The sequence below is a fragment of the Anser anser genome (assembly GCF_964211835.1).
Source record: "Anser anser genome assembly, chromosome: 18".
In the NCBI taxonomy this organism is placed as follows: domain Eukaryota; kingdom Metazoa; phylum Chordata; class Aves; order Anseriformes; family Anatidae; genus Anser; species Anser anser.
In genome coordinates this window covers 2,391,445-2,418,806 of record NC_139739.1, presented here as the reverse complement: position 1 = coordinate 2,418,806, position 27,362 = coordinate 2,391,445, and the positions used below count along the sequence as shown (strand labels likewise).

Genomic DNA, 27,362 nt, shown 5'->3' with positions numbered 1-27,362 from the left:
TCACCACCACCGTCACCATCACCACCACCCTCACCATCACCCTCGCCACCATCACCGCCGCTCAGCCTCACCACCATCACCCTCACCACCATCACTCTCACCACCATCCTCACCACCCTTCCCACCTCCCGCCCCGCCCTCTGAAGGAGGAAGCAAAAACCAGCCTGAAGTTTTTGGGGGGCTCAGCCAGCGCACCCCGCAGCCCCCCCCATTTCCAGCTGTCACCCCCCCCCCCCAAAATCGCCTCCAGGCAGAGGGGGGACCTCATCTCAGCCCGGAGTGGCAGAGGTCACCATCACATCCCACCCTGGGAAACAGAGGTGTGCCTTTCCAAAGCACATCCAGAAAACAAAGTGGGTGAGAGCGAGGGAGTTAAAGAGAAGTGGGGAGGATGGTTGGACGTTAGCAAAGGCTTCTGCAGGAGGGGAAAGCTGCAATAGTTAAAAGCTGAGCCCGGCGCACAGCAGAAGGGAAGCGGCGGCGTGTGCCTGCACAAGGGCATCTGCGCAGCTCGGCACAAACAAACAGAAAAAGCAGAAGTCAGTGGGAGTGAATTAGTAGTCGGGGACTGCAAAAAAATCCGTACAGGAAGCAAAACAAAAGAGAAATCGTGAGACGTAGGGGCTGAGAACACTGAGAGGGTGCTTTTGAAATAGCTGGAGATCACCGAGAAAACTGCAAAGCTCCGGGCTGGGACTGGAGGGGCAGGAGGAAGGAGGGCAGGAGCCGGGCTCCACCGCCCGCTTGTCTGTGCTCAGAAACCCAGCCAGAAGGTGCAAGCATGCACGAAGCATCGGCAGGAGGAATTAAAAAGCAGCTTTTAAGGTAAGACCTCTGCACATCGGCCGCTCCCAGCCACTTGCACGTGGCGTTTTTCTGGACCCCGCAGCAGGCGATGCCTTAGGGGACCGTGGGGTCGCAACCCTGCAGCAGAGCTCTGTCTCATCTGGGGGTCAGGGGGGCTGGAGGGGGCTACGGGGCCAGCACAGGGCACAGCACCACATCCTGCTGTCCCACCCCGGCACAGGGTGGGTTTCCCATTGAGGCTTTTTGCCCAGACTGGGCATGAAAGGGGCGAGTGACTGTTTTTAAACACCTCGGGGGACGGACCCTCTGTGCTGGCACACCGACGCCTGCTCCCCGGCAGCCCCACATGCCTCGGCCCGCTCTGTAAGGGCGGCGGTGGTGCTGAGCTCCCGGCAGTCTCCGCCTTCCCGACACCCACATATTGATCGAGTGGCATCTCTAAATCCCCGGCTGCCACGTCCTTGGGTTTCCCCGGTTTGTCATGCTGGGCGAGCCCCTGGGCAGGGCTGCTCTGCGGCGGCTCTGGTGCGCCCTTCGTGGGGGTCCGTGGGGCCGGGAGGGCCCATCCGGCCCCATGCTGCTGCCCCTCGCGTGCGGCACGGGAGGACGAGGCCCCGGAGGAGCCCTCAGGACAGGCGGTGACACGGGTGGGAGATGTCGGTGGGCCAGACGTGACGGTACAGAGCACAAGCCAGCCTTTTCCTGGAAAAAGGTGCAGTGAAAGTTTATCGTCCTCCCGTTTCCCATGCCATGGGGCGGGCAGCCGCAGGTCCACCATGCCGTCCTTCCTCCCCTGGGGCAGGGTGGCACCGGGACGGCACCGGGACAGCCCTGGGGTGGCCACACCTGGCCCATGGGCACCCACCAAGTCCTCACTCCTGCTCAGGGCACGGCACCCCCTGGTCAGGACCGGAGGCACAGAGCCATTTGTCACCCGTGCCGGGGCACGGCGGCTGGCCCCGCTCCTTCCCTTTTTTTCAGCGAGACCATTTCCCCGGCGAAAAGCGGAGGGCAATTATGAGAACCGCGCTTTTCGACGGCCGCTCGCCCACCGCCGCCCCGCGGAGCCCCTCGTGTCCCGCCCGCGTAAACCGAGCCCCATTTCCCTGCACCACCCCGAGCCCCCAGACGCCCCCCCCGGAGACCCCCCCAAGAACTCGCTTAGCCCCCCCCCCCCCCCAAAAAAAACCCCGACCCGACCCGTGCCGGCGCTGTAAGCGAGCAGGGCTCAGCCTCCTGTTTGTCCCGGCCGCTCCGCGGGCGCGGAGGCGATAAGATAAAAGGCTCCGGAGCGGGGCGCACCCGCGGAACGACCGGTGCGGGGCGCCGGGGACCCGGCTCCGGCTCCGGCTCCGCTCGCGGCTCCCGCTCCGGCTCCGGCTCCCGCTCCGCCCCCGCGCAGCCTCCGCCCTCGGCCGCTCCGTTTACATAACGCCCGGGGCCGGGGTCCGCGCCCCGCGCCGCCGCGGCTCCGCACGGCGGAAATGCGGAGCCGCCTGCCCCGGTTTCCTGCCTGAACCTCCGAGCCGTGCCGAGCCGTGCGCCCCGTCCAGCCCAGTCCAGCCCAGTCCAGCCCAGTCCCGGCCCGGCCCGGCCCGCCCCGTCGTCCCCGTTCCCCGGTGCGCCCCGGGCCCGGCGCTCCGTCGCGCTCCGCCATGGGCGAGCGGCCCCCGGACGCCTTCTCCTGCAGGTAACGGCGGGGGGCCGGGGCCGGGAAGCGGCAAAGCGAAAGTGGCGGCGGGGAAGGGAAAGGAGCGGGAGGGGGGGAGCCCCCGCCGTGCCCCGGGCGCGGAGCCTCTGCCCCCGGTTCGCCCCCCCCCACCCACCCGGGGACGCGATCACCCCGCGCCCCCTTCCCCCGGCGCCCCCTTCCCCCTGCTCCCCGGCTTCTGGCACCCCCGGGACCCGCTTTCTCCTTCCCCCCCCATAACCTGGGGGCCCCCTCCTCCCAGCACGCCTTCGCCCCTGGGTCTCCTCTTTTTGGGGTTCCCCGCGGCACTTTGGGGACCCGGCACCCCCGTCCCGGGCCCCCCTGCTCCGTGGGTGCAGCACGCGCCCAACCACCCCCGCGCCTCCCCGGAGCCCTGCAGCACCCCTCGATGGCCCCTTGGGGAGGGTGCAGGACCCTGGGGGCGATGCCCAGCCACCCTCAGGGGGTGCCACGCCACCCACGGGGGCCGTACCCCGCCTGCCCGCCCCGCTGCCCCCTTGTCCTCTGCCCCCTTGGCCGCCGCGGGTGCCGAGCGGAGGTGCCAGCTCCGAGCCTGCCAAGCTGCTCTGCCTTTCTGCTCCCCGTGGACTTTGTTGGCTCCCGGGCTCTGCCCGGGTTTGGCAGGCACGCGGGGGCCGTGAGCACGAGGCCAGTGCCCCGGCAGGCAGCATCCTGCCGGCCTCCCCGTGCCCTGCCGGCGTGCCGAGCGCCGCTCGCGCCAAGCGGGGTCACCCGCGGAGAGCCCCGACCCGCTGGCTCCCGCGCCGGGAGGAACGTGGTCGCCGCTTCCCCGGGCTGGGATTTACTGTCAAGGAAACCGGGGCGAGCTGTCGAGCTGCGATTTCGACATTTGTTGTTGCAAATTGCTTCAAGATGTGCTGGAACCGTGGGCTGGCGGCCCCCGGGGACTTTTCGGGTTGCCGCGTTTAGGTAGTGAAAGCGGCTGGAGGAAGAGGTGGCCGGTGCGGGGACCTCACGCCGCCCGCGTGCCCCGTGTGCCGTCAGGCTGTGCTGGCAGGCTGAGAGCCGGGGTTTAAAGGCCTGTGAAATTACTGGCAGCTTTCGCTTTGACTTGTTTGGGACTAGATCAGCGCCTCTGATTTCTTCTTTTAACTCGCTTGTGGTGCAAGGAGGGCTTTGTCTTCGTGCGTCCCCCCCCCTACCCCGAGTACTGCTTTTTATTTTTTTTTCCTCTTTTGCTTTTATATCTTTATTGTGTCTGAAAAGATCCCTTTTGGTTTCGCCGGAGCCCGCGGGGCGGTGGTTGTGCCCGCGCCGCGTATCGCCCCGGAGAGGGTTGTGAGGCTTTCGAGGGGCTTCGCTGCCGCTGCCCGGGGGCAAACCTCTCGCCTCCCCCCCCCCGGCTGCTCGAGGGAGCCCGTCGGGGCTCTTTGCTGAGGCACCGGGGCACGGCGAAGCCGTTTTGGACAAATCCCAGCAAGTGAGACGAAGCGAAAGTGCAAGAGCTGCGCGCCGGCAGGGTTTGTGGTGCTGCCAGCGCCGCTGCGGCTCGGCGAGGAGGAAGGGCCTGATCCAGCCCCGGGACCGCCGCGGCACGGAGGGGGAGAGCCTGCAGCTGTGTGTCCCACGCCTCTGTGGCTGCGATGCATTTAATATCGCGACACGAAGCCCATCAGGAGGGCAGCCCGCAGGGAGCAGCCGCAGCAGTGCGGTGCGTAGCGGGTGGGAGCCGCCGTGGAGCACCAGGCAGCGCGGTGATGGGTGCACGGGTCCTGCCCGGTGCTCTCATGCAGGCCAAGCGAGCCTGGAGCTCATGTTTGGCCTGAGCTGGGTGGCAGCTGGGACGTCTCCATCCCCTCCGTACCTGGGGGGTGATCGGGGAAGCCAAACCGTCGGATTTCCCCCGGCTTTAAAGTGCTTCGACACGGGCTGCGCTCGCAGGTGCCTGCGGAGCTGCGCAGCCCGGGCAGGAGCACGGTGTGAGTGTCTCCTGCTGGAAAGTGGGGACAGGAGAGCTAAATCCGCCCCGCAAAGCTCCCTGCCACTTGTGGGTTTGTCGCTGCAGTTCAGCAGAAGGGCGGTAGGTCCCTGTGACCCCATGGGGTGGCACAGCGGCGGGTCCCACGCAGGGACAGCGTGGCACTGTTTGGGGATGTCATGTTGCACCGTCAGCCTCTGCCAGACCCCTGGGAATCCCCACCGCCAGCGGGGTCTGGCGTCCCCGTCCCTTCCCAAGCTGCATTTCCAACCCCAGGGGGGAATCGTCCTCCGGGGCTGTGCTTGCCGCCATCCCTGCGTGTCCCTGGCAGCAGCGTGGGCTGGGTGCTGGGACAGGCGGGGCACAGCCGCAGGTGCTGCCGCGCAGAGGGGTGCGAGTGCCAGGGCTGGAGCTCTTTTGGCTGCCGTCGAGCTGTCCCAGGAGTCCTCAGCTACGTTATGGTGACCCTGTGTGTGTGGGTGCCCATTTCTGGGGTGCGGTTGGGGCCCCGAAGCCCTCATCTCCTCCCATGGAGTCTCTTGGGTCGTGCTGCTGGGGCTTTCCGTCCCACGCCGGGGTAAATGGGCAGTGTTTAACCACTGCTGAAACAGGTGGGAGGGAGCGGAGGCTTGGCTGAACTCGAGCTGAAAGGCAGCAATAAAACTGCATGGGGTGGATGTGAGCGCGGAGCCAGGGCCGCTTCCCATGGCTGCGCCCGGCCAAAGGACGCGGTGTGTTGTGACCCGGCTGGGAGGAGGTGACGTGGAGGTGCTCTCCTCCCTTACCTCCTCCGTCCCCCCCTTCCCACACCGGGGGGCTGCATCCAGGGCCCGTCCCCGCCTCTCCCCCTGCCCCAGACCTGCTCCGACCTGGGCTGCAAAGCGTCAGCGTTTCGGTGCCGTCCCCGAACAGCTGCGCCCAGCTGCGCTCTTCGCCCGGGGTCGCATCCAGCTGCCACCCAGTGACGGGACGCAGGGTGGGACCGAGCCAGAGCCGTGTCGGGGGCGGGGGATGCCCCGTGCCTCCTGGCCCTTGCAAGCGCAGCACCCTCGGGACCCGCACCCCCCGAGCCCCCCAGCCGGATGCAGTGGCACAGAAAAGTGCCGTTCATTGTAAGCCGGCCTTTTTACGGCCACCCCGCGAGCGGGGCTGCGGGGCCGTGCCAAGAAAGGCTGCTGCCTGGCTCAGAATAGCTCTTTTCATGGAGGACATCCTGGGAAGGAACAATGTCCCCGCTCGCGGCATTGTGGGAACCGGGTATTTCGGTGACTCGGGAAGCGGGGAGCTGCGGGGCCGGCCGGGGCGTTACCCAGCCCCTCCGGAAAATCGCCCCTAGGGCAAATTTGGAATAGGCTCCAAAAAGGAGGCTGCCCGGGCTAAAAATGCAGAGCTTTTCCTCTGGTCTGGGTACGGTTGTTTCGGGGCGAGCCACGCACTAATCAAATTTCCTATTGACGCTGCTGGCTCGCGTTCCCCTGGCTCGGACGCCGGCGGAGAGGGGCTGCTTTCATTTTCGGATTGCTGCGCTGCCCGGCGTGGGCTTCACTCCGGGAAAAAAACGCTTTTCCTGCAGACACCGAATTTGCCAAAATGCTGCCTGCTGCCCCGTGGCCTGGGGCTGGTTCGTGGTGGGGCCGGATCCTGCAGCTCTGCTGCTGGGATTGCCTGCTTTTGGTAAGGCCTGCCGGCCTCAAAACTGCCCCGTGGCGCAACGAAGCAACGTGCGCGCACCGATCCTTTTGCTACCGTAAAGGAATAAGCAGCCTTGTGCCGGATCCGGCCCTCCCGCAGCCTCGGGGGCCGGGACCCACCGCGACAATCGCCGGGTTGGGTAAGGGGGTTGGTGGTGGAAGCGTTTTAATTAAATCTCCAGGGAGCGCCAGCGGCAGCGCAGCTGCAGGGCCGGATCCTGGCGCAGGCTCGGGCTTGTCGCCGCAGCCTGCATCAAAGCGCGCCCGCGGCCGGTCTGCCCCGTCCCGTCCTGTCACGCCTCGCCCCGTCCCATCCCGCTGTTCCTCGAGAGACGGTGCTGGGCGCTCCTGTCCCTTGCGCCCCAAAGCTGCCCAAACAGCACCGAGCCCTTCCAGCGGCTCCAGGTGGGAGCCTTTGGACACCGCACGCCGGTGCGGTGCCCGGGGAGGGCAGGATTCCCCATCCAGCGCAAAGGAAAGCAGGTAGCCGTCGCAGCTCTGGCTCGGTGGTGACTTGCAGGGCACGAGTGTAAAAATGCCACGATGCCAAAAAAAAAAACCAACAAAACACCCTTGGAGCTGGGTCGAAGCAGAGCGTCCATCCTCGTCCGTCCCCGCCAGGTGGGGATGAAGGTGGTGTCGCGAGCAGGAGGAAGCACCAGGGCCGCTTTTCCCATCGTGGTCCCGTCTGGAAAACGCCCGTCGCTGCTGGAAACGGCCTCGGGCTGCTTCCCACCACGTGGCGCGGGCGAAGCCCGGCGTTCCTGGAGCAAACCTCTCCCGAAGCCGGAGCGTGAAAACTCTGGAGACGTTTCCGCCTTCCCGGCAGCATCCCGGCTGCCCGCGGGCGCTGTCCCCAGGGGCTCCCCGCTTCCCTCGGTGCCTGGGCGCCGCGGCCGGCCGAGTGGTGCCGGCGATCCCCGGGTGCCGGAGGAAGCAGGAGCGCAGGCGGAGGGTGCTGAGTCACGGGCAGGCTGGCGGTGCTGATAGACGGCCCCGCGCGGGGGCCCCGCCGGGGGGCTCGCCTCGGCTCGGCCGCGGGCAGGCGCACGCCCGGCAGCGCCGCCGGCCCCGCGTGGCTCTTCTGAGAAGCCAGGGCTGGCCGGGGGCTGATAACATCTCCCCTCGCCTAGAAACTTCTGAGGACGTACTAGGAAGCCCGGCGGGTCGGCAGAGATAGAGGCTCGCGTTCCCAGCGCAGCGCGGCGTTATCGCCTCCCCGTCTGCAAACCAGATCCGCCGCGCTGCTGCTGTCCAAATCTCCCCGCTCGCTTCCTCCCGGCCCCTTGCGTTTCTATTTTATTTTATTACTTTTCCTCCCCCCCCCGCCCCGAGAAATGCAATCACTTTTCCTCCCCTTCTAGCAGCTCGGGCGCTGCTGTGTGGCAGGGAGGCCGCCGAGCCCGTCCTGCCCCGTCCCGGCAGGATGCGGGCGGGCTGGAGGATGTTTCCTGCCTGAGCAGAATGCACGGCCCCGATAAATGCTGCGTGCCAGCTCAAGGTACGGGGGTAAACAGCGCCACGGAGCCCGGCCGGCTGCGGGGAGCTCCACCGAAGGGCTCGCCGGGGCGGCTTCATGACTCTTGGTGGCCTGAAATGGTCCCCGAGGCTGTCAGAGCGGTGCCACCAGGTCGACGGGCACAACATGGTCCTGCCGGAGCCCTGCGGTCACCCCAAGCAGTGCCACGGCCACGGGGCAGGGCCTTGGGGTGCCTACAGCATCTGGATGTGGCCGTGGAAGGAAAACCCAAATATCCCAAGCCACGTGGAGGGGGATGTGCGCGTTCTGGGGGTCCCTGGCGAGCCCAGGGAGCTGCGCGGTGTTTCCAGCTGGGGTCCCAGCTGACTCCTGAAGCACGTTTCCACTTGCTGAAAGGGTTTAAGCACGGGGCAAGGTCCTGGGTGAAGAGCAGCCGTGGCGCTCTGTGCGGGACCATGGGATGTGGCAGGGACATGGGTGGGGCACAGCCCACCCCGGCACCTGCAGGCAAACAGACAGACGGACAGACGGACCCCTTCGTCCCATCCAAGCGTCCCCCCGGGGAGGCATTTGCTCATCCCCTGCCGTGCCGGCGGCGTGGCCGCGTCTCCAGGTGAACGCCAGGCGAGGCAGCTCCCTCCCTGGATTTCAGCAGCCATTTATTTCGTTTCCTCCCTCCTCCTACTCCCCCCGCCCCCCCCCCCCCCCAGGCATTTTTATCAGCTCAGCTGAAATAGGTCCCTGGAGGAAAACCCATCAGCACTGTTAAGCCTTGGCAGAACGAGAGCGGAAACGGCCGGGCCGCGCGTCCCGCGGGGAGCTGCGGGCGGCTGCGTGAGCAGGAAGCCGCGCAGACGCCTCGTGCCGGCCGGGTGGGGAAACTGAGGCACGGCCACGCTCGGCGTGCTCGGGGATGCCAGGGCACGTGGAGCTGAGTTTGGCACCAGCAGGCTGGGAGCTGTCGCGGTGTCTCGCTCGGGCAGCCGCGCCGGTCACCGGGGCCGGGCTGCACGCGGCGAGCCCCGGGGGTGGGGGGGAAAAATGGGGAGCGGTGCCCAGGGAGGTGGCTACGGGGAGGCGTTGGGGTTGGATCCGTCTGGGGCCGCTGCCCTGACGGCACTGCTGTGCTCTGTCTTGCAGCGCGGCCGCCTCGCTGGAGCCACGGCAATGAATGGGCACGCTCTGCCGGCCGGCACGCCAGCGCATCCCCGGGGCTGGCATGAGTTCTGCGAGCTGCACGCCATCAGCACCGCCAAGGAGCTGGCGCGCCACTACCTGCGCTTCGCCACCGAGCACCCGCACCATGACCTGCTGGCCGCCGAGAACTTCTCGGTGCACTTCACCGACCTCTTCCAGCAGTACTTCTGCAACGAGGTGAAGGAGGGCTTCGCCATGAGCCAGCTCCGCATCCTGCCCGCCGGCCCGGCGCGGGATTACCGGGAGACGCAGCGGCGGCACACGGACGCCTCCTTGGGCACGGTGGCCACCAAAGCCGAGGCGGAGCTGGCCGCTCGCCCCGAGCAGCCCGGCCGAGCCCCCGAGGCGGCCCCCACGGGGCTACGCAAGTCGTGGAGCTCGGAGGAGCTGGCGGGGCCGGCGCGGAGACCCTTCTCGCTCAGCCAGCTGCGCCGGAGCTGGCGCAGCCTCTTCCGACGCCGGTCCTCGGATGCCCTCCCGGCGGAGGCCGACGGGGAGGCGGCGGAGGCTGCTCTCAAGCCGGGACTGAGCAAGCGCATCCTGCCCTGGGGGCTGTCGCGGGAGCAGCCCCCCGAGGTGCGCAAGGAGGGGTTGCTCAAGTACGGGCTGCTGGACGAGAGCTCGCTGGACAGCGGGACGCGCTGGCAGCGCTGCCGCCTGGTGCTGCGCAGAGCGGGGACGCCCGACAGCGAGGAGTACGTCCTGGAGCTCTTCGACCCACCCAAGGTAAGGCTCCGTCGCCTCGTCCCCACTCAGGTTTTGGCTGCACGATGCTGCCCAGGGCTCCCCTCAGGGTGTTCGGAGGGCAGAAGGTCCCCACAACCCCACGGCAAGGGCAACGCGAGCACAAATTACTGCCATCGGTCGCAATGCCTTTTGGATTTTTCTCCTCCGGGGCCCCAAACCCTGCTTTTCCAGCTGGAAGCAGAGCTGGGGAACGGCGCTGGTGTCCTCGCCTGCAAACACCGCTCGTCCCCATCCCCATGGACCCGTTCCCACAAGGTGGATGTCACCAGTGCTGGAACCGGGTGTGGCGAACCCCAAATTCATGCGGTGCCTGACCCCGCGGCGCTGCGGCTTCAGCACCCGGAGCCTCTGGGGAAAACTGGGAAAGGAAAAGAAATGGAGCACGAAATGGGCTCTGAGCCCTCCTCGGTTCCTGTGGGATCCATAGGGAGCTCGGTTTTATTTTTGGAAGCGCTTCCGCAGCCAGAACCTCGGATCCTGGGGGAGCTGCGGGGTGCTGAGAGCAGCGGGAGCGCCGGCGGTGCCGGATCTGCGTGACAGCCACGCGGCGGCCGGGGGGACAGCCGTGGCTTTTAATCTTTAAAAAGCCAGTTCCTCCACATGGCGGGTCTTACGTAGACGGAACAGGCTGGGCTTTTTCTTGTGTGGTTTGTTGGTTTTTTCCTTTTTTTTTTTTTTTTTTTGTTGCTCACTTAACTTCGAGCAATTTGTGCTCTGGAGCAAGGAAGCCTGGCATGGAGGAGCCGGCGCCCGGTGGCTCCCCGCAGCGGGGCTGAATCCCTGCCCTTACAGCCAAACAGCCCCGAAAACACCTGCAGGGAGAGCAGCGTTTTAAAAAAAATTACGAATGTCTAAGTCTGAAAGCAAAAAGCAGCCCAGCTGCTCGCCGGGAGCCGAGGAGCAGAGGTCCCTGTGCCAGCCCCGCGCTGCTGCCGCCGCCGCTTTCGCTTTTCACAGCTCGGCGTCACGTGCGGTGCGGCAACCGCTGCTTTCGGTCCCACGGGGAGGGTGTGCAGGAGCCCGGCTGGGGCTGAGGCTGCGCCCACGAGCCCCAGCACCCTGCTTGGTGCCGAAGGCAGGGGCATCGCCTCATCCCTGCCTCCACCGCCCTGGTTTTGCTCCGTGGGGTTCAGGGTTGCGCGCTCGTCCCCTTGGCAGCGCACGTCCCCAGCTGCAGGGGAGGTGTGGCTCTGGGGAGCATCGCTCTGGGGCTCTGCGAGGCCACGCAGCACCCATGGGTGCCAGCAGGGTCCATACCCTGGCACACCCGACAGGGGCGTTGGTGCTGGAGCTATTTTGGGGCGCTGCCGCCGGCTTTGCTCCTCCTCATCCGTGGTGACCCCTGTCCGGATGCTCCCCGGGGGTTTGGGCAGGTGAAAATGGGCAAAGCCTGAAGAGGTGAAAACAAAGGCATGGGGAGGGCGCCTGCTGTGACCCCTGCCCCTGGAGGATGTGGCGATGCGCTCGAAATCGCATCTGGTGGTGCAGCAGCCTCTGACCACCCTTTAATCTTGAACACCGCTGCTTGTTCCGCTCCCGACGCCCCGCGGAAGGAGAAAAGCGAAGGGAGAGGAGGCAGCGAGGCCAGGGGGCGGCAGGGATGCCCCCTGCCCACAAGAAGCGTTCACAGCCGGGCGTTTTGTGCGCCCTGCAGCCCGGCTCCTGGCCGTTCCCCACCAGCTGGTGGCTGCCCGTCCCATCCCGCGGGGATTTGGCCGGGTCCCCACCACCCCGACCCCCGTGCGTGGGTTTCCCGTCCTGCTGTGCCGTCCCCAAGCCGGGGCCGCTCTTCACCCGGGGTTTCACAAATCTCAGCAGCAAATTGGGTTCCTGCGAAAATATCCTCAGGGCGGGTCCTTCCTTTCTAATGAACTGGCCAGGGGCCAGCTCCTCTCCTCCCCTGCAGCAGGAGGGCCGCAGGCAGCTTCCCAGCCCCCCCTCGGCCCCGTTATTGCGCGGGCCGGAGCCAAGCCGGGCGTCGGGCAGGGCGAGACCCAAAAGGTGCAGGTTGGGGAGCCCCCGGGGGGAGCCCAGCACCATCACCCCGACGCCAGCAAGGAGGCAAAGCCTTGGCCGGGACGAACAGAACAGCTGCCTTGTGTTTTTTCCTCGAAAATAACCAAAAGTCCCCCTGGGGAGGGCTGGGGGCAGCCCCCTCTTTCCCCAGCCCTCGGTGCCGCCTTGGGCTACCTCCAGCCCCGCGGGGCTTTGCCGCTGCCTCGCCCGGGGCCAGCCCGGAGAGACCCCGGGAATGGGCCTGGCACGATGCCCCCTGTGGGCTCTCTGATGTCTAATATGAGGGTTGCGCTCGCCTTCGGTGGAGGCACCAAGGGCTTTCTGCTTTACCCCGCCATGCGTACTCGTAATTGTAGGGGTTTGGTAGCTCTGGAAATCTCAAAGGAAGCGTTTCTGCCCTGGGCCGCCCCGCTGCAGGGACGGAGCTCGCTGGGATTGGGGCTGCCCCGCTCATCCGCCGAGCCCCCACGCACATGTTTTATGGCCGAGCCCTAAACCCCATGAAAATTGGGATTTGCAACGGAAATGTCCCGAGCCGTTTATGTTGACCAGATGTTCGTACAGGAAGGGGAAGGGAAATGGGATTTTCATTTGCGCCGGTCTCTTTATGGCGTTTTAATGAAATCCATCACATCCCGTAAATGATTGCGCTGCGAGACGAGCTGGGAAGACTTTCCGGCGCAGGCTGCGGTGCCTGTGTCACGGCTCTTACGTCCTCGCCGTGGCCGCGGGAGGAGCAGTATTTTTATCTCTGCTCGGTGCGAGACTGCTCTGACTTCCTTTTTTTTTTTTTTTTTTTTTTTTTTTTTGCCTTTTCCCCTTCCTTTCACCTGAAACTTGTTTCTGAGAACTGCGATCCCCTGAGCCAGCAGGTCCCGGTCCGGGTGGCTCCCGTCTGACACTGGCAGGGTCGGGGCCCGATGTGGCACGCGTGGGGACAGCCCGGTGACACCGTTCCCGTTCCCGGAGCAGGGGCTGGAGAGGCTGCGGGAAGCCCTGGCACGGCCGTGCCGGCTGCGTTCGCGCCGCTACCCCGGGAGGGGACTGGAGCAAACCCCTTCCTTCACTGCACGGCGCGTTTCCAGCCATGGCTTCAGAGCCAAAATGAGGTTACCCTTAGCAGTGACCGCCGGAGCAATCACAAATCGTGCTTTCAAAGCCACGTTGGAAGCGCAGATGTCCCCGTCACCCCGCGCAGAGCCCCGGCCACCCGCCTGCCAGCCGCGTCCCCGAGCTCCTCCGCAGGGCGGTGGCAGGCGGTGGCAGGAGGTGTTTCCCTCCCCGGTGTTAGCTCCCACGGGGCTGCGCACGTGAGAAGCAAAACCTGAGCAGGGTGTCGGGGATGGAGGTGTCCTCATGGGGATGGAGGCACCCCCGGTGGGGATGGAGGTGCCTCGGTGGGGACGGAGGTGCCTCGATGGGCATGGAAACGCCCTGGTGGGGATGGAGGTGTCCTCATGGGGATGGAGGCGCCCCAGTTGGGATGGAGGCACCCCAGTGGGGATGGAGGTGCCCCGGTGGGGATGGAGGTGCCCCGGTGAGGGTGGAGGTGCCCCGGTGAGGGTGGAGGTGCCCCGGTGGGGATGGAGGCGCCCCGGTGGGGATGGAGGCGCCTCGGTGGGCATGGAAGCGCCCTGGTGGGGATGGAGGTGCCCTCATGGGGGTGGAGGCACCTCGGTGAGGATAGAGGCGCCCCTGTGGGGATGAAGGTGCCCTGGTGAGGGTAGAGGTGCCCCCAGTGGGGATGGAGGCACCCTGGTGGGCATGGAAGCACCCTGGTGGGGATGGAGGTGCCCCCATGGGGATGGAGGCACCTCAGTGAGGATGGAGGTGCCCCAGTTGGGATGAAGGTGCCCCAGTGGGGATGGAGGTGCCCTGGGGAGGATGGAGGTGCCTTGGTGGGGATGGAGGCACCCCAGTGGGGATGGAGGTGCCCTGGTGAGGATGGAGGTGCCCCCAGTGGGATTGGAGGCACCTCGGTGCCCGTCACCACCCTGGCCCGGCTAGAAGCGCGCCGCAGCCCGGCAGGCTCCCATTCGGTGATCTCTGCATCCCCACACGCTTCCCAGGGGCTCGTGCCTCATTCTTCTCTCTCTTTGCACTAAAACTCTTGACCAACCCCGCGTTGGTGGGGCCGCTCCCTTCCCCTCCCAGCCGGGAGCCGCGTTCCCCCCGCCGCCTCCCGCAGACTTTCCCCGGCGAGCAGGGCAGGGCGGCGCCGCGTCCCCTCGCCGCTGTTCTTCGAAGGCGCGCGCGGGGCTGGGCGTAGCTTGGGCTTCTTGAGATTTCGGCGGCGAGCTTTTTAGATTTTTCTTTTTTTTTTTTTTTTCTCTCGTATTTCAGGGTGAGGGCATGCGGCTGGAGGGGGGGGGCAGGGAGGGTGATGAGACAAAAGGTTATTTGTCATTTATTAACCACAACTTTTTCCATCCTTGGTCATGCACGGAAAAAACACTTTTAGCAACGTAACCACAGCCCCGGCGTTAATTGCTGAAGAGCAGAGTTTCTTATTTTGGAAACTGTGTTGCTGGGATGGAGCCTGCTGGGGCTCGACTGGTGTGTGCCGGGAAGGATGCAGGATGGGGAGCCCCAACCTGCCGCTTCCCCCGGCTCTGGGGTTGTTTGGCCTCGCTTGGAGAGGAGATGGGAGGATTTCCTTTCTTTTTAACCCAATTCCTCAAAATTGACGGGGGTTTTGCCCCACCGCTGCGGTCCCTCTGCTCGTGGCAGCGATCTGCTGCTCGGGGATGGGGACGGGGACGTCTGCCTTGTGGGATGCTCTAAAGCTGCTTGGGTAGGAAAACACCATGTGCAAGCCAAGAAATGAGCAAAAAATGGAGATAATAAGAGAATTACAAGAAAAAGGACTGGGAATGCGCCCAAACCTCGCTGCTTTTCCCTCGTGTGCAAGCTCAGGGTCCCGGCAGGCGTGGGACCCGCTCAGCCCTGGCAGCAGATGTAAGATGCCCGTCGGTGTTTTTGGGTGGCTGTATCTCTCTTTTTTTTTTTTTTCCTTTTTCTTTCTTTCTGCCTTTTTTTTTTTTTTTTTGATGGTCCAGGATGTGGTTGTGTCGAGGCTGAGTGCTGCTTCTTTCAAAGGTAAATATTTATGAGAGGCTGCGCAGGCGGCGCAGGGGCTGGAAGGAGCCCTCGGGGCGGCGGGGGGCCGCAGCCCGCTCCCACCCGGCAGCTCCGGCACGGCGAGGCGATGGCCGAAACGAAGCAGCACCGGGCAGGGGGACCGAAATACCCTCGGGGGAATTACGCTTTCCTCACTCGGGCTCGGGATGCTCTCGCAGTTTTCCAAGGCGCATCCGAGCCCAGCTCGTGCCGGGCCCGTGGGAGCGGACGAGGAGCAGGCACAGCAGCGCCTGGGGTCGTGCCGTCGGCTCTTGCTCACCCGCGGGGCCACCTCGTGCCCTACCCGCTCCCCTCGTGCCCCATTTTGTACCCCTGGGTCTTTGCTCGCAGCCTGGATCGGGGAGAGGCGGGAGCCGCCCAGCCAAGCTGCCAGACCCACAGGACCACAACCGCTGGGCGCATCCCTGGGGTCCCCCGCGCAAGGACAAGAGGTGACAGCGTGGCACGGGGACACGCAGTGACCCCCCCACCTCCCCGGCGGGACCGTGGCCCCCAGCCCCTGCGGCCCCCGGCCCTGGCGGCAGCGCCGGGGGTGACTCAGCCCCGGCTGCGGCCGGCTCCCGCCCGCGTGCGGCCACCTTGTTTACTTTCCGAGCTCTTTATTTATTCCAGGAAATTATTAAAGCAGCCCACGCTGGAAGCGAGTTTGGCTTAAAATAAAAACGGAGCGGCTGGCAAGCGCCGTCTCTTTCAAGATCCTGTTTATAGCCCCGCTTCTCCAAAACGCTGCTCTGGAGGAGGGCAGGGCGCTTGATGTGGCCGGGCTGGCTCGGGGGGTGGCCGCTCAGCCCCCCCCAGTTCTCATGGCCGGGGGGGGGTCCAAGCTCATCCAGCTGCTGGGAAGGGCCATGAGCATCTCCATGCGCCCCGGATCATCCCTGCTGTGTGCCTTCCCCACCGGCCGAGCATCCCTGGTCCACCTCCAGGGCCGCATCCTACGCGGAGGTGCCGCTGTGGCTCTGGATTCGGCCATCCCAGGGCTCTGGATTCGGCCATCCCAGGGCTCTGGATTCGGCCATCCCAGGGCTTTGGGTTTGGCCATCCCAGGGCTTTGGGTTTGGCCATCCCAGGGCTTTGGGTTTGGCCATCCCAGCGCTTTGGGTTTGGCCATCCCAGCGCTTTGGGTTTGGCCGGAGCCGAGCATCCCACCCCGATCCCCCCAAACGGTGCAGAGGCTGAATGGGCGACATTCAGCGCCGGCGGCAGCGAAAGCGCGTGCGGTTTTCAGGGCTTTCAGGAGGGAATATTTACTCGTTCATGCCCTGCCTGCGAAGCAGGCCAGCCTCTGCCTTATTTATTGACGTCCTTATCAATGCACAAAGGGCGCCAGTCAGCCCCGAGGACAGGGCGGGGGGGATCCAGCCAGCCCCCCACGTCCCTCCCAGTGGGGTTGATGCAGCGCTGGGCGTTTTGGGGCGGGGGGGGGGGGGTGCATCTCGCAGCACCCTGCGTGCACCCTGCTGCGAAATCGCCGCGCCGTGGGGCGCCGTGGGGCTGCATTGGCTGGGAGCACCTCGCACCAGCGCTGCTCGTAGGGGAACAGAAGGGGCTTTGTGCCCCCGAGGCAGCCGGCACAACGGGGCCCCTTGTAGCCGCCCAGCCCCGTCCCCTCGGGGACGGCCCCGTCCCCACCGTGCCACCGCGGGATTGCGGGGACGCGCAGAGCTGGGGGTTTCTTTCTGGGAAATCCGTTTTCCCTGCTGGTCTTGCCAGATTGAGGACGCTGGCTGGGGGTTGGAGTTGGCGGTGGGGTCACGGGGGGGGGGTCTTTTGGGTGATGCCTCGAGGGAGGTGATGGGGCCTGGGGGGGGTCCCCAGTTCCCCCACCACAGCAGTAATCACCTTGCTTTGTTCAATAGGGGCAGGAAAGCTCTTACATCCCGTGCAGAACCCCGCAGGAAGATGCCTGGTGCTGATGTCAGTAGGTTTCAGAGTGAACAACCTCCACGTGCCCGTGTGCCAGCCCACCCCTGGCACCCCCCCCCTGCAAACTCTGAGCCTGGCAGCGGGCACGGGGTGCAAGAGGCACCTGGAGCGGGGGGGGGACATGCAGGAAAATGGCCCAAAAACAGGGTGAGGGAAGCGACACCCCGTGTGGGAAATCCCTCTGCAAGTGGGGGAGGAAATGGGGCAGGAGAGGAAGAGGCAGCAGGAGGAGAAGAATTAAAGGAAGAGGGGAGGGCCTGCGGATCAGGGCCCAGCAAACACGGGGAGAAGCTGCGGTCAGCGGGGGAAAGGCTGCCGGGAAATGCCGGGGATGGATGGGAAAGCTGTGACCAGCTGCTGGAGGACCAACGCTGGGATTAGCGGTGCTGCCGGTGCCCGAGGATGAGCGCTGGGATTAACCGGGGTGGAAAACCCCGAGGCCACGTGCTGGGATTATCAATGGTGAAAAATCCCCGAGCACAAGCGCTGGGATTAACCGCAGTGCAGACTCCCAAGGACAAGAGCTGGGATTATCTGCGACGCGAAATCCCCCAGGATGTGTGCTGGGATTAGCCGTGGTGCAAAGTCCCCACGGATGAGCTCTGGGATTAGCCGTGGTGCAAAGTCCCCTGGGATGAGCCCCGGGATTACCCCTGGTGCAAACCCACGAGGACTGAGCCCGACAGACACCCCAAGCCCACCAGTGCGTCCCCCGTTGCCCCCTCCCCAGCTGGCTCGCTGCCCCGCGTGGGGACAACGGGGACGAACCCCGCGCGGGGCTGGGGACGTGGCAGCGTGCCACTGTGCCCCTGGGAAACTTCAGAAAAACTCCCCCGGGGCTGCGAGCGCAGGAAGTGGTTTTGGGGCTGGCATAACCCAGTGCCCGCGCCGCTGCAAATCTCAGTGGCCCGTCCGTCCGTCCGTCCGTCCGTCCGTCTGTCCCTCTGTCCATCGTCAGCCCTACGGGGACCCCGGTGGGGCCGAGCCGTGCCGGCTGAGGTTTTTGTCCCTGCGCAAGGGGACGCGCCGAGCTCCGGGGTTTCCCAGGAGGGCCAAATCTCACCAGTGCCCACCTCCGGCACGGCCGGTCGGTAGCGGGTGCTGCGATTTCGCTCTCGTTCTTGGAAAGCTCGCTGCCTTCCTCTTTCCCCAGGCAGCCAAAGCTCGCCCGCTGCTCGCAGCGGCCCCCGCGCCCCTGCGGGCGGCTTTCCGCCGGCGGGGACGGCCGGGCTGCGGCGGGCACGGGCGCACGGGCGGGGAAGAAAGCGAGAGGAGAAGGAGCTGCGGCAATGGCTGGCGGCGGGGATTGGCGAGGCGGAAGCGCAGCGGCTCCGCTCGGCGCCTGCAACGCCGGGGCGCAGCTGTGACCTTGGCCTGACCTTCAGCCGGTGCTGCTGGCACCGCCGCCGCCCCGCGCCGGCACCCGCTTTCTCCCGGCCAGGTGCGCGGCGGCCACGGGTGCTGCCCGTGGGAACCCTCCCGCATCCCCCCTCCCCCCCCCCCCAAAGGCTGCAGGAGGGTGGAAACTCGGGGCTGGTTTTCTAAGAAATCCACCGAAAAGGTCCCCGGCGCGGGGACGTGGGGCGCAGCGTGGCCCAGGGGCTCCGTGGGACGCCGGGAGCAGGGTTGCGCCCTCGGCGTCTTCCCCTTCGCCGTGTCCCCGGCCCAGCTGGACGCACTCAGCATTTTTTTAAACACTCGAAAATAATCAGCAGCGAGAGCAAACAGCAAAAAATAAAACCGGGCAGGGCTCGGCAGACCACAGGTGGAAGGAAGCCGCTCTCCAGCACTAATTTTAATCAGGCGCTGAGCACTGGCGCTGCTCCCTGTCCCCAGGCAGCAGGACGGGTGTCCCCATTGCCACCCCCTGGTCCCCAGCAGCGCAGCTCCCTGCGGCCGGACGCTGCTGGCGGTGGGGCTGGGAGCGGCAGGAGCAGCGGGATCGCTGAGGGGTGTCCCCAAAAATCCCTGCCGCAGGCAGCGGCGGGTGCCGTGCCCACCCGGCTGCCTGAGAGCGCGGTGACAACGTTTGGGGGGAAAAAAAAATCCTGCTTTTAGTAATATTTGTTCCTTCTGGGAACCAGCCCTTGCAGGGAGAGGGGGATCTGGGGGGGGCCAGGACAGATCCTGCCCTACAAGCTGGAGGTGGCAGCCCAGGGTGGATGGTTTGGGGTGCGGGGACCAGGGGACACTGCAGCAGTGGCACGGCGGGGGCCGTGTGTTTCGTGGGCATTGTGGCCCCCTGCGATTTCAGGGGGTGCTTAGCCAGGCACCGGGGGTTCCCCGCCACATCCACAGGAAGCTTTGGGGTGAATTCACCGTCCGTCCTGTCCCATCCACTGCCGTCGTCCTGTCCCGTGCCATCCTGAGCACCCCGAGCGCCCGCGGGGGTGCTGCGGCACCTCTCTGCCGAGAAGGAGCCCGTGGGCGCCAGGCGGGCACGGGGAGTGTTGAGTGTGCAGTTTTGCTTACCGAGAAAAGGATTTCTCGGTAGGGCCGCCATCGAGCAGGGCATCTTGCGGTCAGGTGCGCCGTTTCGGGGGGCGGGGGCACCGTGCCTGCGGTAGGCACTTCTCCGAAGCCAGACTGCCTTTCGGGCACCGTATCTCACTGCTGCATCATTTCCTTCTCCCTCGCGCGCGCCCCGGCTGCGCTCGCCCCGGGGAGGGATGGAGCTGAGCCCAGGGCTTCGCCGAACTCCCTTTTCCTGGAATTCCCCCTCTGATACTCCCAAGAAAGCAGCAGCGGCGCGGTGGCGGCGCTGCCGGCCGGGCCCTGCGTGCCGATAACGCCCGCGCCACGCTGGAACCGCGCGGCGAGCTCGGGGACGTGCCGGCCGTCACGGCCCAAGCACCCGCAGCCCGGGGAAGGGGGCACGCCGGGCACCGCATGCCCTCGGCACCTTTCCACCTGCGTGGGACACCGCTGAGGACCCTCCGAGGGACCCTCGGGACGCGGTGCGGTGCTGCCCCAGCCCGCAGCAGCGACACTGATTGCGGGCGGGCGCGTGCAGCTGCGGCGGCCCCGGCTCCTCGCAGGGCGCTGCGCCGCGGCGGGCGACTTCTAAGAACTTTCTTTCGGCGGAGCTTGGCGCTGATAAGGGTTGGCCCTTCTCGCGCTGCGTTTCCGGCCCCAAAGTACACCGAGTCCTTGGTCGAGAGTGAGACTGAGAGAGAGGGAGGAAGTGGGGGGCAAAAAAAAAAAAAAAAAAAAGCACTGCCAAACCCAGCCGCCGGCAAGATTTCCAGCGCCGGCAGGCGCCGAGCTCGCTGCAGCCCCGCTCATGGGAATCGCCTTGCAGCAGCGCTGCGGTGGGAGCTGGGCGAGCTCAGAGCAAAGGCCCAGCCCCTTCCCCTGTGCAGCAGCATCGTGCACGGCCCCGGCTGCCGCCCGCAGCCCAGCATCGTGTGCGGGGACGGGTCCCGCGCCGGTGGCCGTGTGCGGGGTCATCTGGGATCAGCCGGGAGCCGGGAACTGGAGGGGACGGCGGTGCCCGGCACGGGCGCGCGTCGACTCAGCCCGTGGGATGCTGAAGCTGTCGCATGAATCACAGCCAGCCAAAAATTTTGTAACGCTGAGCTGGCAGCAAGCCCAGCCCAGGGGAACCAGCGTGCTGAGCTGCGCACCCCGGGCTGGCTGCACCCACGGGGGCTGGCACGAGGGCAGGAGGACCCGGTGCTGTTCCCAGAGCCAGCCCCGCACACGGGGTGCGGGGGGCTTCGCTCCATCCCCGCCGTGGGGGTCCCCAGCTGTGGGGGTCCCCGGTGCCTCAGCATGGAGACGGTCAGCAGCTCGCTCCTGGCGGCAGAGGAACCGAAAGCTGCCGGGAGGGGTATTATTAGAGTTTATGGAAGTGCCTGCTCAGCGTTTTGTCATGTGCCTGTGTCAGAGCGAAACTGGCCGGGTGGCAGCGGGGAGCTCTCGGCACGCCACCGCGGGGGGTGCGGGGCTGCCCAGGGCATCGCGCCCTCCGGCCGGCCGCACGCTGCAGCGGGGACCACCAGGGACCCCCGCAGCCGTAAGGGCGTGCTCGACACCCAGGGCACGTTTTCCTCGCCGGTGGACACAATTTCTCCAGCACGTGCTGGGAAACTCCTCCTCCCTCCCTTCCTCTGCTTCGGGGCACCGCTGGGCTGGGTGCCTGCCCTGGGTGCTGCTCAGCCCCCCGCGGGTGCCCTGCTCCGGCTGTGCCGGCCTCGAAGCAGCAGCCGTGCAGGGTATTTCCTTGCCAGGTGGGGTATTTCCTTGCCCGTAGGGTGTTTCCCCGCAGAGAGGGGTATTTCCTAGCCGCTGCCATGACTCAGGGGACTCCCAGCAGGCTGGATCCCGTCCCCTGGAGCAGCATTTTAGGGCACGGGGGCCACGGGCACAGCTCAGCCGCTCTCGTCTCCGCAGGGCTCCAAGCCGAAGCTGCACACCGCCTGCTCCGCCGTCCAGGAGGTGCGGAGGTGCACGCGCCTCGAGATGCCCGACAACCTCCACACCTTCGTCCTCAAGGTACGGCCCCGCCGGGGGGGTGGGGGGGGTGGGGGCCCCCACAGCTGGTCCCGATGCCTTCCCCACCCCTTGGGGCGCACGTGCTGCTGGAAGCTCCGGTGCCAAATTTCGGTTCCTCTTCCGTGCCGGGGATGGCGGGGACGCAGCCCGCAGGGTGGGGATGCTCTGCTCTGTCCGGTCCCCAAGCGCGGGTTGCGGGGGGGGGGGAATAGGGATGCAGATCCCTCTCTAATGTCCCCGTGTCCCTCTCTGGTGTCCCCCAGGTGACCAATGCCACCGATGTGCTGTTCGAGGCGGGGGACGAGCAGCAGCTCAGCTCCTGGACGGCCGAGATCCGGGAATGCGCGCACAGGGGGTAGGCACCCGGCGGGGGGTCCCCGAGCCCCGCTGCCCCTGGGGATGGGGACAGCTGCTCCGTGTCCCCAAGCACCGTGCCAGCCAGCCACCCCCCAGCGCTCAGCCTGGCTTCTCCCATCCCTGACAGGTCGGACGCGGGCGACCCCGAGCTCCTGGCGTGCCGGCACCCCGACCCCGCGGCCACCAGCCCCACCGCCAGCACCGACTCCCCCAACCAAGGTGAGGACCAGGGGATGCCTGGGGACACCGGGGACAGGGCAGAGGTGCTGGGGACACCCCGCAGGAGGGGGTCCCATGCCTCGTAGGGGCTGGCTAAGGTTAACCCTGGCCCCAAATCGCCTGGCAAGGGCGTAGCCACAGGGGAAGGGGTGAGGGCGACAGAGCGGGGCCGGGCAGGGGTCCCCAGTTCCCGGGGTGCTCACCCCCGCCGGCCTCCCTGTCCGGGCAGGGGCGACGCCAGGGGGGCCGGTGGAGGTGGCGGGGCCGAAGATGGAGCAGTTCCTGTCCTCCTGCCCCTGGTTCCATGGGCCCATCTCCCGCATGAAGGCGGCTCAGCTGGTGCAGCTGGGGGGGCTGGAGGGCCACGGCGTCTTCCTGGTGCGGCAGAGCGAGACGCGCCGCGGCGAGTACGTGCTCACCTTCAACTTCCAGGGCAGAGCAAAGGTATGGGCGGGAGAGGGGCTGGGATGGGGAGGGGAAAAAAAAAAAAAATCACACCGGAGCCCCCTCGGGAGCTGCACACACGTGGGTGGGCACGAGTCCTGTCCCATCCCACCCCCAGTGGATGCTCTTCTTGCCCTCTCCCTGCCCCAGTGCTTGCAGCGGGCTGGTGTCCCCATCCCCATTCCTAGGGGGGAAAAAAATACCATCAGCGGGCCGGGCACCGCGGGCTGGGGATGCAGCACACAACGCTAAGGCCGTTTGTCCCCCCCACCCCACCCCTCCACCCCAAACATCCCTGTGTCCCCCCCCATCATCTCCTCCAGCAAGGGAGCCGGTGGCAGGGTAACGGGTCCGTGCTCCTCCCCGCAGCACCTGCGGCTGTCGCTGACGGAGCGGGGCCAGTGCCGCGTTCAGCACCTGCGCTTCTCCTCCATCGTGGAGATGCTGCACCACTTCCACCGCTTCCCCATCCCGCTGGAGTGCGGGGCCACCTGCGACGTCCGGCTCTCCAGCTACGTCGTCGTCCTGCCCCAGCCGCCAGGTAGGGGCACGGCGGGGCTGAAGGTTGGGGCACGGGGATGGGGAGCTCCCTGTGGGGTGCGGGGACTCGGGGAGGGAGGGGGGTCCTGTCCCTATGGGAGGGTCCCCGGGGCCATGGGCGCAGCTGGAACCTTTTGGGGGAAGCGGAAGCATCCAGGCAGCGCCCCGAAAGGTGACTCCTGAGCTCCCGGCTTCCCCTTCTGAGAAAGGAGAAGCTGCCCCGAACCGACGGCCACGGGACGCATCCCGGTGCGGGCTGCGGGGTGACGGGGCAGGAGCATCCCCCGAGCGGCCGCCTCTCCCTCTGTCCGCAGCTCCCGGCTCCGGCACCGCAGTCCCCGTCCCGCTGCCCGTCCCCGGCTGGAGCCCCGAATTCAGCCTGACCCCCGCCGCCACCACCGCCACCACCACCTCCTCCTCCTCCTCCTCCTGCCCCCGCGGCCCCGCCGAGCCCCCTCCGGAGCAGATCTTCCACCTGGTGCCACCGCCGGCGGAGCTGGCGCAGAGCCTGCGGCACAGCGGGGCGGCCGCGGCCCCCGGCGCTCGGCCCCGCGACTCGGACTACGAGGTGGAAGCCCCGGGCCGGGGCCACGTGCGTGCCATCGACAACCAGTACACGCCGCTCTGACGGGCCCCGGGGTGGGGTGGGGGCGGGGGGGGGACGCACTTTTGGGTGGAGAAGAAGTCCTGGAGCCCCTCTGGGAGTCCCAGCGAGAATGTAACTATTTTCTTCCTTCTGGTTAGGGATTGTTATTTTTTATTTCGCAAGGAAGGGAGTCATTTTTCACTCCAGTACGGGTGTGCTCCCTCTCTTCGGCCTGTTAAAGGGCCTTTTTTTTTTTTTTTTTTGGGTATTATTAGAGCTTTCTCGTTACTGTTTACACACACCGCTCCTGCCTGCATTCCCAGCTGCGTGGCCGGCACGGGGGGCACTGCACAGCCGGGCTCGGTCCCCTCCTCTCCTCGGCACCACGGCGCCCAGAGAAGGACCCGGGGTCTCGCGTCGCACCCGCATCGTTGGAGCAAACAGAAAAAGGAGGAAAAAAAAAAAAAAAAAAGGAAAAAGAGGATTATAAATTCTTTGACACGTTGCTGCTTCGGGCTGCACGCAGGCGACGAAGAGCCACTTCCTCCCGCCCCAGGATGTGCTGCCGCTGCACAAAGCTGCCAGCAAGCCCCGAGCTGCCAGAGCCGAGCTTCGGGTCGTGCAAAGCCGCCAGAGGAGTTTGTTCTTTATTTTAGATAAGGCAAAAGCTGGCTTTTCTTGCTCCTTTTTTTTTTTTTCTTTTTAAGAAAAAAAAAAAAAAAACTAGCACAGTTGCAGTCACTCCCTGCACCAGCCGGGGAACTACTTACCCCGTTAGCTTTGTTAATTAAGACGTGAACACTAACACCGCTCCACCATTAATAATGCAAACAGCCGAGGACTAATGCGGAGACTGACAGGGAAAAAAAAGAAATCCCCCCCGGTGACAGAAGCCTTTCCAGCACGAATCCCAAGGGCGTTTCCCCACCTTTCCTCCTTTACCTCGCCGGCGGCTGCCCCCCTGCTCTCGGCTTTTCCCCCGCGCCCCGGGGGGTGCCGCTGCAGCCACCTATGCAACGGGGCCCCTCGCGGGCTGGGGGGGTCCAGGCTGAGCCCCCCCCCCCAATCCTGCAGTGGGGCCACGCACCCCAATGTGCCTTACAAGAAGAGGATGAGGCTGGTTTGGCGATCCTACAGCTGCGGTGACAAATACAGCAGGCACTTTACCCTCGCTGCCTTCGTGCGTTTTTCCCTAGGGGCGCTGGGCGAGTGTGAGCCGACCCCCCCGGGGGTGCTCGCTGCCCCCCCCCCGTGCCATTTTACCTGCCGGTGCCTCGGGAGAGGAACCACTTCTTCGAATCCGCCGCTATTTTAAGAATAAGGAAGGGGCCAGAGCCGTTGCGACACTCGCGAGGGGATGTTGGCAGCGCTCAACTTCCAGATTTCTCAGCGCCCGGCACTCCCCGGGATTTCTAACGCCGAGTTGGCCTTGAGATCACGTTACAGGAAAGCCCTTTTTTTTTTGGTTCCCCCCTCCTCGCACACTTGAAGTTGCCTGAGAGGTGGGAGCCTCCAGGAGCATTAATTTGGGATCCGATTTGGAAGGAAACAACAACAAAGCCTCGTGGGCCCAAGGCAGGGAGTTGCTGCACGAAGCCGGCCCCGACGCCGCGACTCGAGGCCGAGCCAGCGCCCGCCGTGCCAGGGGGCAAGGGGCCGGAGCTCTGCCCAAGGCCAGGAGCCCGAGGGCGAGGGAATCGCTCTGTTTCGCTGCCAGAGGGCAGGTGGAGCTGGGTGGGAGCCCAAACCTCGGCTCTGAAACATCCCACGGCCAAGCGGCTCCAGGCACGAGGGCGAATCGGTCTCCGTGCGCGAGCGATGTGCGCAGGCAAAGGGGCTGGGAGACTGGGTACGGCGACTTGAGAGCACGTTTGGGATTCCTTGCCTCCCCTCTCCTCCGTCTCTGCCCTCTCCCGGTCTCCAGTTTGTGCACACCAGGCACACGAAGCCTCCCCCCGGCTCCTGCCCCCGGGGGATGGTGCTGAGCTGCGCTCCTGCACCATCGCGGCCAGTCCCGAAACCGGAGCGTTTCAGAGAAAATCGCCCTGGACGGTGTCGCCTCCAGGGCTGCCAAACCCGGAGAGGCTGCAGGGGAAACAAAGCAGCCCCTGTGCTCCGCTAGGGCTTCTCACCCGTATCCGCAGCTCTTTTCTTCCCCCTCCCCGAAGCCGCACAAAGGCTGCAGGCATTAGCAGGGTCCCTCTGCACCGAAACGCAGGAGCGTGCGGACGGGGCTGGCTTCTGCCAGGCGAGTCAGGGCTCTTGGCGGCTAATGTGGGGCAGGGGAAGGGGGGGAAGCGCAGCACAAGCTCTAGCCCTGTTGGTGCATCATTCCCAGATTGCTTTAACTTGGGGGGCGGGGGGGGGAGGCTCCTTAGCAAAGCTCTGCAAGCCTAACAAAACGCCTGCTACATCACCAGGCAGCCACGTTCAACGCGGCTTTCCCCCAAAGATGAGGCAGTGGCACCCGAATCGCCCCAAGATCAGAGCAGCTGTAAAAGAGAGAGGGGTGGGAAGAGGGATCGCTATTCGCAGCCCCCGCCAGATAGATCAGGTGCCGCTGTCGGGCCGGGTTGGCACGCCGAGCCGCGCTGGTCGAGCGCCAGCAGCTCTCCGCGCACGCACGTGGCGTTTTGAACCTGCCAATTAAACAATGGCAAGGGTGGTTTTTTTTTTTCCGTAGCTTACGTGGAAATCGCTGTGCTTGACGAGTAACGCGTACGTCGGGTTCGTTACCAGCCGGCAGCCCCTTTCCCTGTGCAAACAAACTCCGGCGGACGCGACCTCCAGCAGGAGGTGGCTCTGGGTATTTCACGAGGTTGCTGCTGCTGGCACCCCCCCAGGGGCACTTCCACCTCCCCGCTCCTTTCACGCGGGCTTAGAGAAGGTTTCTGTCCTTCTAGTAACTTGAGGAAAGAGCTTAGGACTTGGCGGGCTCAGCTCCCTGCCCCCTGCAGGCTTTTGGCACGTTTATGAAGTCCTGAGGCTCGGCAGCCACAGCTCCATCTCCCGCTGAGCCCCCAGGGAGAGCGGCAGCCCCCCGGGCCCATCTCCGGCTGCACAGCTCGCGCCTTGCCCTGGGGATGCGTGGCACGAGTTGGGGTCCAACGCAGCAAGCTCAGGAGAGGGCCGAGGGCAGGGGGGGGGGGGTTCAGCTGCTCAGGACACCGCGTTTGGCCACAGGGACGGGGCAGCGTCTTCGCTTTGTGACCAGCACGGCAGGGAGCGGGGCTGGCACCTAACCCAACTCGCTAAATCTTAGGTCCAGGCAGAACTTCTGCCCCTCAGCTCCATTTTTGGCTTCGGAAACCACTTGGTGCTTGCTGACAGCCGCTTCCCAGCGGAGGCTTCTGCACGTCCTTGTGCTTGCCAGGCTCAGCAGATGCCCGTGATTTCAGCAGGATTTAATCTCTTCCTTCCCCGCCTCTTGCTGCACCGCGCCAGCCCGGGGCCCAGCAGTGCAGAGCAGGTTACCAAACACTGACGCCGCTGTCGCCTCACGGATCGTTTTTGCATCAAAACTATTTTGTGGCAAAGCTTCTAGAGGAGGGCCAGGGCCAGGGGGAGGCCGAAGCCACCCCCAGGAGCAGATGCCAGCAGCCCAGCCCGTGCCAAAGCGACACCAAGCTGCCTTCTCCTTCCTCGCCTTCTCCGGACCACACGACACTGCCATCGTACGACCCACGCAGTTTTACTCTAACAAGCGTATAAAACCTTGAAATCTTGACTAACAGGTTTGAGTACAGTATTCCGAATTTTAATTTAAGCTCGTTCGATCTGAACAGACCACAACCTTCACCAGCACCGACCCCGGGCGGGGGAGCCGACTGTGCACTCTCCACCTCAGCCTTCAGCAGGATGATTTAAAGCCAACAGGGTTGTTGGGCGAAAAGTGCATTGATTTGAAAAGTTCTACTTCTCACCTGCACAGAAGAGTTCTTCTTGTATAGTAGATTTTCTATATATTGTTTCTGTATGTACTGTACAAGTAACTTATTCTTGAATAATGCAAATTTACCATAATATAAAAAAAAAAATCTGCTCCTAATAAACTGTTTTTAGAA

The 27,362-nt window shown here is 65.3% G+C and overlaps 1 protein-coding gene and 1 long non-coding RNA gene across 4 annotated transcripts; one reads left to right on the top strand and one right to left on the bottom strand.

Moving 5' to 3' along the window:
• Nucleotides 1-359: 359 nt before the first annotated feature.
• SH2B3 (SH2B adaptor protein 3) lies at nt 360-27,362 on the top strand. Of its 3 annotated transcripts, none has more exons than XM_083804214.1 (8): nt 360-825; nt 8,769-9,551; nt 21,051-21,152; nt 21,416-21,507; nt 21,637-21,728; nt 21,958-22,172; nt 22,496-22,713; nt 23,027-27,362. In XM_083804214.1, the coding sequence occupies exons 2-8, from the start codon at nt 8,796-8,798 to the stop codon at nt 23,454-23,456; spliced, it is 1,905 nt and encodes a 634-aa protein (XP_083660340.1). In that variant the 5' UTR covers nt 360-825; nt 8,769-8,795; the 3' UTR covers nt 23,457-27,362. The 3 variants fall into 3 exon arrangements, with proteins under 3 accessions (XP_083660340.1, XP_083660342.1, XP_083660341.1); XM_083804216.1 differs by lacking the exon at nt 360-825 and adding an exon at nt 2,081-2,497 and having other exon boundaries at nt 22,542-22,713; XM_083804215.1 differs by lacking the exon at nt 360-825 and adding an exon at nt 4,263-7,649.
• Nucleotides 1,063-2,144, bottom strand: LOC310883614. Its single transcript, XR_014573608.1, has 2 exons — nt 2,008-2,144; nt 1,063-1,509 (listed from the first exon to the last, which is right to left on the bottom strand). It is a non-coding gene; the product is annotated as an uncharacterized lncRNA (long non-coding RNA).

What these genes read in the sequence shown, in the direction of transcription:
- SH2B3 (XM_083804214.1), top strand. Translation starts at nt 8,796, where the DNA reads ATGAATGGGCACGCTCTGCCGGCCGGCACGCCAGCGCATCCCCGGGGC. An exon ending in TCCACACCTTCGTCCTCAAG is followed by an intron (nt 21,153 to 21,415) that starts GTACGGCCCCGC and finishes GGTGTCCCCCAG; the next exon opens with GTGACCAATGCCACCGATGT. An exon ending in CACCGACTCCCCCAACCAAG is followed by an intron (nt 21,729 to 21,957) that starts GTGAGGACCAGG and finishes CTGTCCGGGCAG; the next exon opens with GGGCGACGCCAGGGGGGCCG.